The sequence below is a fragment of the Vidua chalybeata genome, chromosome 1, assembly GCF_026979565.1.
Source record: "Vidua chalybeata isolate OUT-0048 chromosome 1, bVidCha1 merged haplotype, whole genome shotgun sequence".
NCBI lineage: Eukaryota > Metazoa > Chordata > Aves > Passeriformes > Viduidae > Vidua > Vidua chalybeata.
The window spans coordinates 30,989,949-31,002,452 of record NC_071530.1 but is presented as its reverse complement, the minus strand read 5'-3'; the positions used below and the strand labels follow the sequence as shown (position 1 = coordinate 31,002,452).

The window sequence follows — 12,504 nt, the reverse complement described above, 5'->3', positions numbered from 1 at the left end:
GGGATTACATTGCAATTAAGTAGTGATTCATGTTTCTTAAATAAACAATTCATATTTATTTAAGAAAATACCCAAAGCAGATGTAACCTACAATTCTTAGGCAAAAATTCCTTTATTCAGTCACTTATGACTACTTTTTCTATTACTGAAGAAAATATTTTGAAAGCTAAAAAATCTGTTGAAGGCATGTTACTTTGCTACAGCAGATTTGCTGCAACTTTTTACAGAGGTTTGTATTACCACACATTGGCTTTCTACGGTGAAATCTGAATGCATTTAGTGCTAGTCCATCCATTTGATGTAGCTCATTGCTGTTGTATGCCCTCTGGTTTACTCTTACCAAGCCTTTCAACCAATGCTCCTGTGCCTTCTCTGACCATAAACCATAGCCACTACCTTTGTCTTGTGAGCACGATTGTACAACTACATATTACCAGTTTCCACTTGTGCAAAATATCACACCACACACTTCTTACTTACATTTTATACAAAATGTGTGTGATTTTTATGAGATGCTAATAAAAACCCACACCAAAACCACAACATATCCTTCTTTGCTGTGTACTGTTTTTTTCAGACTCCAAAATACTTTAGTCCACACAAAAAGAATACCAATATGCCAGGAGACCAGTTCTTAATTTCACACCTTGCTTACCTGGAAAAATATTATTTTAATAACTGAAATAAAAGCAATGCTTTGAGAGTAGTCTAAAAACCTCCTTTACACAGTTTTGCACTGCCTCTCTGAAGGCAAAATCTATGACATATACCTTACCATACTCGTAGCTTTGATGTACACATTATCTTTCAAGTGACAGTTTCCATCATGGGGAATTACAATTCCTGCTAATTTACTATCAAGAGCCAGATGGGAAGTTTGATCTGTCATCACAAGAAGCAGTCGCTTTGCTTCTTTACGCCATCCAATATGACTCTACAAAGAAAACAAAATTAGGCATAAGAAAGCAGTAGCTACCTATTTTCTAAAGTATCAGCAACAAAATGAAAAATTAACATGAAAGACCACTTTCAGATATTAAACTGCCTGGCAGCACTGCATTTAGACCAGGCTATTTAAAGCATTTTGTGTGGAAATAGACATAATGTACTTCATCTGAAAACTACCAATTTCTTTGCTTTTTTTCCATTTACCATTTTCTTTGCCTTTTAAAGAACTATGTCCCAATATACATGCCAGCTATGCTTTATACAGTGAGCTTGATAACAGCTGCCACATTGCATATGTTGCTATTAAGTACAAATGCAAAACCCATAGTTTGTAAAATCCTCTAGGGTCCTAGGAAGCATTACAACCAGTAAATATGCATTCATCCATATTGATACTTGCATTCTGTTCTATTTTTACTTTGATTTATATTCTCATCACTCTATAATTTCCTTTTCCTACACAATTTCCTGGAAAGTGCATTAGTATGCAATCATAAATCAATAAACTAAAGTTTGAAGGCCTTAATGTAATTATAAATTGTGAAATTCCTTATTAAGCAGCAAAATGCTACATTTATTCACCATCTTAGGGGATTGATAGCCTCAAGGGTGAATTGAATGCATTTTAGGAATTCGGTGATGCGAAGGCTGCCGCAGGGTGAGCTTATGCCTAAATTGATTTAGATGCCAAATTGTATTTTTAAGACATTTATCTCCCCGATTATAATCAAATTTCTGAGGCACACAGGAAACATCATATGCTTTTTTATTATTCCCTCTCTTGCTTATTCCATCTTCTTTCTCACTGCTTCCATTTTATCCCCTTCTTACGACACAAAAACTCTACCGTTCCCATGTGAAACATGTACCTGCAATGCAGTCCATGTACTCAGCCACGCTTTGTGACTTACTCTCTGCCTTCCTTTCTTCATGGAGAGGAATTTAGCTCCCTTCTCAGGCTCAGTCTCTACTATCTCTGAATGGGGATTAAATTTCTCAAGCCAACAAGAATAACAAGTACAGAGGGGCATTATGTCTTTTCCAACTCATACTTTAGGCATCAGTATCCCTCGGACACTCCTAGACAGCATCCCTCAAAAGGAGTATTATAAGTTTCATTTGTAAACAGGATTTGTCCTGAATCATTCCAAATTCTCCTCCAGCACTGTAAAAACCTCTTCTCCTAAGACTCTATCATTTGACTTTGTCACCTTGAGACTTGTTTAGTTTTAGGTAATCCTGTGAGGAGCAGGGAGTTGGACTCAATGATCCCTATGGGTCCCTTCTGACTTGAGATATTCTGTGATTCTATGATTCCTACCAAAATATGTCACAGCAATCACAATTTTAAAGTAGCTTCATGTCCTAACCTGCTACCTCTTGCAACTATGATGTATTGGTTAAAGCAAGATGGAGCATGTTATAAAGGTCTATTGTAGGCAAAATGAGTGCACATTAATATAATTTATACTTCATGATGGTCATTATGAATTGCACATTCTTCCCATCCATTTCAGTTCACAATTCATTTACAAGGAAAGCCTCCACATTCTCATGAATGTTTCCATTCTATTGTTCTTGGAAGCATATATTATTCTAGAACTCACATGTCATAAGTGTGGAATGTGTCCAATGAGAAACACTGAATTTTCAGGAATTTTTCCAAAGTTCCAGAATAATTTTTTGTAACAGCTTCAATCACAGTGTTTATGAAGCGTGGTTTTTACTTACCTGCTCATCAAAATTTGAAAATAAAATTGGACCAAACTATTCATTTTTAGCATAGTTTGGCTTACTTTTTATTCTTGAGGTATTGTACTGTGCAGAAAAATAGTGTGAAGATGGACAAGATAAAACAATTGTCCTGACATCATTCTAACAGATGAGAAACACGCCAAGCATGTGATTTGAATGGGAGTTGAATATTTTATAGAGCATTACCAAACCCGTGAATCAGCCAAATTTCAAAATTTGTATTGAATTAATATGCATAAGAAAAACAACCAAAAATAGCTCCTTAGAGCAAAACAAACTCTTTATCTAATATGCCTACAGGTTGAGACTTATCGATGCAGATCTTTTCTATCCTTTTCTGTATGGGAGAGACTGTGATGAAATTTTATCATAATACAAAAGTTAATTTTTAGTTGATTTGTACTGTTTTAAAATTTGAAATCTCTAAGAGCTGAGAACATAGAAGTTCTTCTGTTCTCCCTATCTACACAAGCAGATATGTAAAACATCTCATTCAATTTTCAAGTTCTTAAAGAGAAGAAATGTCAAGTGGTATGTCTTCATTGAGGAACACAAGCAGTGCTTTAATGATTTTTGAAACTAATTATATAATTGACTGAAATTAATACATGTGTCTGTTCAACCAAGAAGCAGTTGCTTTCATCATCCATCCTATGTTGGTTAGGCTGGTTAAAGCCAGAGATTGAAGATCCATAAGCAATACTGAAACATGTTCCCTCATTCTCTCCTTTTTCAGTTTCAATTGGAAATTTATACTTAAGGGGGAAATAATGGAAAAGGAGGAAAAACTCTCAGTATTATCAAGCATAGCACTGGCATTTTGAATTCAGGAACACTGACTATCTATCTATCTATCTATCTATCTATCTATCTATCTATCTATCATGCCTGAATTACTATTTCTTTACTCCTCTGTAAATAAGCTCCTTCCTTACCTGGCACACAGCTGCTTGGAGCATCGCATCGAAACCCCCTTCAGGTGTATCAATATTCCCAGAAATTTTTTGTTTATTCACTGCATTTCTGAATTCTGCTATATTGTCAGTCAGGGATAGCACATGAATATAACCATGAGGAGGCATACAATCTAAATTGTAGTCACTGTACAAATACAAAACAAATCAAAAGCCATATTTTTCCTTTGAAGGAGATGGAAATATTGAATCCCCATTAACCCATAAAATCCTGATATTAATGAAGATGTAGGTAGTGCAGAATAAGAAACACTTACAGAAAAAAAAAGAGCAATTCCATGTGAAATTAAGTTCAGTGGAAAGTAGTTATAATTAACTACAAAAATGTATATTATCTTGTATTTTATGGAATTGTGTATATAATAGCTTAGTTAATATGTTAACAGTATATATGTAGTATTTCATACAGAACAAAAAATGCAACAAGAGGGATGGTATGATCTGAGGGAGTATATAAACCCTTTTGGAATATCTACAGCATGGAACAACTTTGTTTTTCATTATCCTAAGAAAGGACTATCATACTGTAACAGTAAGATATTTTAATAGGTTGCTACACAGGCTATTGAACTATAACAAAATCTAAGTTCCTATATCCACTAGTGTTATATAACTGTACACAAAATTAATATTGATATTAATAATAATTACCTCATCAAAGAGATGAGAAAATCCATTTCAGTAACATCACAGCAAATTATACTTTCTCAAATTATATATAAGGGAGAAAGTCTGATTTTTATCGTAGGTAAGCTAGTGATGTCTCCTCTTAGGCAAAATACATCATGACCTAGAAATGCTAATCAATATCCACTCACTATATATAGATAGTCTAGATGACTGCTTTATCCATAGATAGTCACATCTCTAGAATGAATTCCACTACTAGGAACCAATTCAAAACCCACTGAAATCACAAAAGGTACTTAGAGAGTTCACAGAACTTTGGATCATGTCTTCCCAGGAAAGGCAAGCAAGAAAGTATGAAGAATTAATATTCACTTTTCCAACTACTATCATTTATACAGCTCTGAATTTGTTGTGTATAATCTTGTTTTCCAGGGGGTTTTGGAAGTGATCCCTCACTTTATATAAGTGTTGAACCCAAGGTATATAAAGCATGGCATGAACAAAGAAATGCAGGCCAGAACATTTTGTATTTACAAGAGGAGTTCCTCCACATTAGAACTATAGAAGTAGATCAGAGAATCACTTATGTTCATTAAATGTGATAAAAGAAACCACATCATGTTGACAAAAGTAGAATTTTCACGAAAGAGTTAATGAATACATGACCATACACTAGAAAGTACCTAGGTCAGAAAGTAAAAACTTTGTGATGAATCCAGGTATCATATCCAAAATAATGAAAACCACAACAGTTGAATTTAAAAAGAAATACAAAACACAACCAAAGCAGCATGGGTTTTGGCTTGATTTGCTAAAGAAAATACAGCACTTTTTTTTTTTTGGTACAGAAACAGTTTTTCTGAAATCATTCACCAGGTATTTCAGACATAATCACTGTAAAACAATTTTCAGCATTTCCTTAGGAACTTTGTCAAAGAACCATGGTAAAAGGAAACAAGGATAAATTCTGAAGAGTTTTAAAAATAAATAGGTGTAATGCATATTTCTGTCATTAAATACACATCTCAGTGCTACAGGAAATGTAAAAAGACCACATACCTGCACTGGTTATGGATTCTACCTGGATGAATGCTAATATATGGTGACACAGTTTTATCCACATAGGATCCAAATCCAAGTCGAAAATCAAGAGAAATATTCTCCATCTTTTTAGATAAAGCAAATCCAACAGAATTTAACTTTTCTATATTGTTGTGCATAGAGGCTGAGACATCAACTAAATAGTAAAGATCCACAGGGTATTTCTCTAAAGGACGAACTTTTAACATAAAGTTTGCTTCACTTCCTGATTAAAAAAAGAAACAAACATGTTTATTTACTATTTTGAATGGATATGCTTAGAAATACATTTATTTTTGCAGCAACCTCAGCACAAAGTTGTTTGTGTCAGCAAAGAGAAAAACAAACAAACAAGAAAATCTCCCAAGAGTAAATGAAACCTTGAAGAAGCATTCAAAAATAAGCCACAAAGGGGTGTTTTATAGAACATCTTGGGTTTTTTTTTTCTTGCAGGAGCACTGTGCAATTTATTGTAAAAATCTGACTTCTCCCCATTTTGTTTTAAATTCATGGTTATGCAATCCCTTTGGCATTATAACAAAAAGCAGTTGTGGCTTACAAAGGACACAGATCTGCATACAAATTGGGGTCAGTCACTTCAAGGTTGTCACTTCAAAGTATGTAAATGTATCCTGCAAATAGTTTGTCATATGACAGAATCTAAAACTGCATACACACCACAAGGACAGCACAGCCTCAAAGACTCATGTAAATACTGATACAAGTTTATACCAAACTGCTTCCAAAGATTTGATGAGAAAACTCCGTGGGATCAAAATACATATTGTTTTAAAAATATTTTAATATAAAAAAATTCCAAATTTTGGCATATACGAAACAGAACTCTTATTTCAGGATGATAGATGTTAATGCTTTGGAAGCTGCTAAAACTAGTCCTCACATTTTTGCTTTTCTAATACTCTATAATGTCAGCAAAATGACTGAAGTGATTTGTACAGGCAGAGTGGGTACAGGAATGAACAGTTTCAAATTAGCCATCATTTTATGTCATCCAAAGTGTGACCTCACAGCAGAAATAAATTTAGGATCTTCATGTGATGAGTGGAGAATCTAATCCAGTATTGTGCAATGAAGATACAGTAAAGAACAGGAGGAAGGAAGATGTTACAGAAGAACTACGCAGGTTTTCAATAAAAACTATCCAAAAGTACATCCAGTACAGAGATCTGACTCAGAAAATTTAAATATGCAAAATACTTTCTTCCAATGGTCTTTGAACATAATTCATCTGAAAATGTCAGGATTTGTCTCTATTAGGTCTTGCATGAAGAAAACAATTTCAGTGTGCTGTAATTTATGTTTCCTCTTTGCCAATGTAAATTGAATTACTTTTTGTAAACGACTCTTGTAGGTCTCCAGTTTGCATATAGTGAGATACTGAGTGCAGTTTCTATTTTTTCCCACATAAATCCTAAATGATGAGTATATGTAAACAGTGACAAACCCCCAGTATCAAAACAAAAGCATCTTTGTGTGATTATCCTGTATCAAATGTCTGTTTTGAGGAAAAACTATAGTGGTATATCTGTGTATTTCCCTGAGTAGGAAAATATGGGCAAGATATCTGTATATAAAAAGTTTTCTTATGGAGTCCTTGAAATTTCATTCTTCTGCCTCCCTGATGCAAAAACTTCTACAATGCATAAGGAAATCCAAACTTAATTTCATTATTTACTGAAAAAAAAAGGTTAATGAAACCAAATTTTAGAAAGCTAACTTTTTTTCCTATGAATCCAGTATGCCTTTGGAAATAAAAGTGATTTCAGACAGAGCTTAGCAGTAGCTCAGTTGTCAAACCATTTCTCAAAGCAGAGTATCGGTCACTTCTTTGGAAGGAGAGTGAGGAAAGAAGAAGTGCTGATGTTACCTTGACTGTTTTATTATTATATAGAGTGAAAACCAGAGATCCTTTGTGCTTTGCACTCATGCATATCCTTCCTTTTTCCCTTGTAATTGACAGAAAATTATAATTTTAAATATTGCTTTTTCCAATTGTTCTTTGCAAAAGAAATAAATAAATTAAATTTTATTGAGTGAAAGATCACCCTGCATCCCTTTATATCACCTTCACTTCTGCTGTTGACTACAGCTTTTTTAGAGACAGAGAATGAACACTGATTTAACTAGACTTGTGCTGAGGGCAAATGGAGATATACTAGTTATAAAAAAATTCAGGCATTGAACACCTAAGTCTTCTTTAGGAATGTAGTCTTTTCTTATATAATGGTTTTGGTATTTTTCTAATTGTCTAGTCAATGCACTTGAAAGTAAAGAAATAATCAAGAAATGTATAAAATTATGAATTTAGGGATTATAACTCTACTTACTTTCAGAAGACGTAGTTTATACACGTGTAAGGCAAAATTGTTAGTGTAAGTGGCTAAAGAATCAAGAGACCACATAAGAAAACAGGAAAGACTACCTAAGATTCCCTTTCCACTTATTACTTGCATTATTCTGACCTTCAGCTTGTTTGACAGAAACAATTCTTGGTAAAGATGATACTTGAATATGGGAGACACACAATTCTACAATACAATGCTACAGCATCATTCTTCCAAATAATTATTCCAGATGCCTCTCCACAAAATATCTGTACTTAGAAGTATTGCTTTTATTTTAAATTTATTATAATATCAATGTGTTAGAGACGACCCAACCTGGACGCAGTTGGACTGAAACTTTTCCTGGTGTCACTTGTGTATTTGTTTCATGGTCACTAGGTATTGTGACATGAACCGTGGGGTTTTCAACCAAATCTGATTGGCAGCCTCTTTTCATTAAGTTGAAAACAGTGTCACAGCGTCCCTTCTGTGTTGTGCCAGCCATGAAATCCTGTTTAATAGGAAACAAAAAGTACAAAACAATCTGAGCTGAAAAACCTATACTAACTTGAAAGGATGAAGAAAACCAAAATATTGGTCTTTGAAACAATAAAATATGCCACTATAATTGCATAAATCATAGAACAAGTTCATGAAGCCATATGTTTTTAATAATGGCAATGATGCAATATTTAAATTAGACGTTAAACCTAATTGCCACATTGACCCTTTTCTACACAGAAATTTTTTTGAATGAGAAATAGAATCTTGCACAATCAGAACAAGCTGATTTTGGAGAAAAGGAAAATGACACACTGTTATTATGTCACTAAAAAATGTTCTGTGCCGTGCTATGATCTCATTTTAGCAAGAAAGTGTCATTCCCACAACATCAAAATGGGTTAGTTTTCAGAAGAATCCACTGGTAACGTTAGTCAGGCTGATATTTAGTAGGAACACCAGAGGTCAGCTCTAGATTTAGCCAGCCTGAATTTGTCTATCCCACTACACAAAATCCAAAGACCTGCTGAACTTCATAATTTCAATTCCCGGAAAGAAGAAGCCATGTATAATTACAGGAGTGGACAGTTTAAGATTCCACCAACATAAAAGCCCTTGTGGCAATAGAAAAGTGATTAGTAGAAGGATAATGTCAGAAGCAGCCCATCCTTTGCTGCACTGAAAGAGAAAAGTTGTCAAAAATTTTGCCAAAATGATCCAAAGCAAAATTCCTTCCTGACCACTAATCTGATGATTAATATGATTCTGAACATGCAGGGGAAAAAACCAACAAAAAAAAAAAAAAAAAAAAAAAAAAAATAAAAAAGACAGGATCTTTTGTAGTCTTTCAAAGTATTGGTCCATCTGAGTCAAAGCTGGAGACCAACCAACCAAAGGACAATCTCTGATCTTTCAGATGCAAATGAGGAAAATAAGCAATCTAAAATACAGCCAACTGTGTATTAGATAATAAACAGTCATCCAGACCCTGTAAAGACTGGAGAAAGCCCCTGAACAATGAAATGACAGTCCTGTATCTTGTTTTTCAAATTTCAAAGCTTATTTTTGTAGCTAATCTCTGATATATTTTTTCTATAACCTTCCTTATTAAAAACAACAGAGACTACTTTTTAAGTTACTGCTATTTATATACTCTTTTTAGTGTATACTTTCCAAAAAGCTAAATTTTTAAATGTGTAAAGAATTTAGCTACTCTCATAACCAGTAATGACTAATAGATGTAGTGTTTTCTGAAATCCACTATGTGTGAGTATAAATTCAAAGCATCTCAAGAGTTTCTCAGGGCTGATTATCTTATTAAAAAGATTTTTCTCATGAAGCAGGCAGGCTAAGCTGCACTATAATATTTCCATCTGCAATAATATGGGTTATGCCATTCCATAACTATGGATGGTGTGTAGGTGAGCCAGCCGTTTAAGAGGGTTTGACAAAGCCCTGGTGTCCATGAACAGCTCTCAAGATTGACTTGAGAAGTGAAGCAAGACAAGCAGAGCAGAAATGAAACCAGCCAAGTCCATGTGCCTACTTAGAAGGGGACCTACTGCAGCTACATAGCACTGGAAAGTTAGCAAATGCTGTTCTGTAATAAATGCAGATGGAGAAGGATAAAGCTTTGCCCTTTGCAAGACAGGACACGGGGCCAGAATAATGAATCTCTCCACACTGTAATCCATTGTGCTATCTACATGTGCTAAGCTTCCTGTAGGAAAAGAAGCCCTGCATGCCTCTACCCATCCTTGTATTACTTAGCCTTGTACCTCTGGCAGACTAAGTTAATGATTCCAAGACATAATATCTCAGATATTGCCAGTGCCTTACACTTCTTATCTCTGCCAGACACACCCCAGGAACTTATCTACCTTCTTTGCTAACCTGAAAGCTACCACTGGTAATTTCCACGTGAGCTTAAAGAGCATATGAGCTTGTGATTGTCAGTGACATTCTTCAAAAGCTTGCTCCTCTGACGTGATTACTCAAAATCATGCTATCAAGAGGGTTATTTTTTTTCTGTCAAACAAAACCAGAAATTCCCATATTCTTACAGTTTGCAAAGTAACAATAATTTCAGAATAATTCTTGCTACTTAAGATCTATCTTCTGTGCTGTCTCAGAACTGATAGTTTCCAGTGTCAAAATGAGAAAAGCATAATTTTTTCCATTTGTGATTGGATCATTATATAAGGTGAAGTTGAAGTCAACTCCACTGTTAGTACAACCTTTTGCTAAATGCAGTAGACATATATGTATAGACTTGTTTTCATATATGATAAGGACTTAATAAAAAATACTGATAAGTAATTTTGCTTTTGAAGCCGAAACTGTTAGACTCTCAAAGCTACTGTAAGTCTGCCAAAGCAGTCTACAAAGCAGATGGAATGCATTAAAAAGGTCTCACTTTATTTAAAATTACTGCAATTTTCCAAATAAAAGATTGCATTTTCTCCTTTGGAAACAAAATCTATTTCACATGATTTCTCAGGTTCTGTCTCTAGGGGTCATTTAAAGATTTTCTTGCTATTTCTCACTATAATTTTCTCAGTTTAAAGGTCTTTATAAAGATCACAAGCAGCTAAAATATAAAGTCAAATGCAATTAAGCAAAATGCCATACCTCTTGAGCACACCATCCACACTCTGGACCCAAAGCAAGACACTTTGTGCATGTTACTGCATTTGAAGTGGCACATCTGTTTTCCGCTGCAATGAAATACAAACCCAAACATTCATGATTTATGATGATATGTGAAATTGTAAAATACCTAATTTTAAACCTAGATTTTAAAAATTATTTCTCCAGATTAAGAGTGATGATAATGTATTAAAACAGAAGTAAAACAGAACAAAGGCACTGTGGTGAGGGAACACAATTTTCTTTTATCTACAGTCTAGAACTATATGCACATATTGAATAAATTCCATTCACAAGGCCAACTTTTTAAGATCCTGATTTAGAATAATTTTGAAGTGCAAGTTTATCTTTGGCATGTATTTTGCTGATTTACTGCCTAACAGAAAAGAATTTACTAGGTAGCTTATCATTTCACAGACATTTTCCCTTTAAGTCATTTACACTTGACTGAATTATTCATTATTCACTCCTCATGAAACCCAAAGTATTTTCTCACCTTCTATAAATATTCCCTCTCTGCATAATCATTTTTGCAATGAATAGTTTCCCAGAAGAGGAAGATTTTCTTTTCCAGAAGCAAATAGAAGTGAATCCAACACTACATGTGTCACAGATTGAAGACACATCATTCTGTATCAACAATTGCAAAAAGTGTGCCTACTTACATGTCTACCAGCAAAGTCCTTTATATCCTTTTCATATCTATGTTTTATAGATCACTGCTTAAGTTACTACTCTTTCCTATGAAACTTTGGCAGTTGGTGTTGAGAAGAATCTTTTCAAGGGACTTGGTCAGCTCACTTTGAATGCCAGCATTAGTGTATCCTTTCAGCATGTTGGGCACAAGCCTCTTGCAGAGCACTGCACCTCTAAACAAGACAGAAGTCACCTGTGAGGAGTTATATGGAGGGCACAAAATGCACAGCTCGGCAGTACTGCTGTTAAATAACACTGATTTGTGGCATGTTCAGCATGTCATATTGGAAAATATAAAGGGAACAAATTAAATTTAATTTCTGCATACAACAGAAGGTTACATATGTTAATTGGTCCACTGTGATAGCGTGCATCATCATATCAAAATAGTTTGATTAAAGGTTTGGTTTTCATCCAAAAGTTTGGCGACATGCACTGTCTCAGATGATTTCTTTCCAACCTGCAATAATAATGCAAACCATCTTTCTTTATAGGTAATGAGACAAACTTCTCACAGTGAACAGCTGTATTAGGAAAATATGTACTAAAATACCTTTTTTTTAATATTTATTTTGCTGATTTCATCTATGGATTCTAAGATGAGATCCTGCATCATATAAACAGCTAATTTTCAAGAAGTCACTTAAAACGACGGCTGATGCAAGGCACTAATCACAGTTTGTACAGTTATTATCAACAACACATATAACAGTATTAACAAGCCTAGTGCAGCATTATACTGATAATGTGTAGATTAGTGGCAATTTAATTAATTTCAAAGGTCAGACCGATATTTCTATTTCATATCAACTGCTGCTGACAATTTTTGCCATGAAGGCAATGTGAGAAAAAAAAGCATAAATTAAAAGGAGAGCTACAGGTATGATATAAACAGTAAGTTGAAAAGCAGCCCAGGAAGGTGCTGG

At 34.3% G+C, this 12,504-nt stretch overlaps 1 protein-coding gene across 8 annotated transcripts in view; it reads right to left on the bottom strand.

Annotated features, from left to right (window-relative positions):
- Positions 1-12,504, bottom strand: part of ITGB8 (integrin subunit beta 8) — a 48,570-nt gene that overhangs the window by 22,287 nt on the left and 13,779 nt on the right. For 7 of the 8 annotated variants that reach the window (XR_008429889.1, XM_053938065.1, XM_053938087.1 and 4 more), the window contains exons 2-6: positions 10,865-10,950; positions 8,069-8,243; positions 5,367-5,613; positions 3,639-3,804; positions 776-934 (exon numbers count right to left, since the gene is read on the bottom strand). Coding sequence is in view for 7 of the 8 variants with exons in the window: in XM_053938065.1 (XP_053794040.1) it covers positions 776-934; positions 3,639-3,804; positions 5,367-5,613; positions 8,069-8,243; positions 10,865-10,950 (833 nt within the window). In the remaining variant the exon portion in view is untranslated. Of the gene's footprint in view, positions 1-775; positions 935-3,638; positions 3,805-5,366; positions 5,614-8,068; positions 8,244-10,864; positions 10,951-11,547; positions 11,637-12,504 lie in introns of those variants that run through there. The other variant, XM_053938072.1, reaches the window with a different exon arrangement.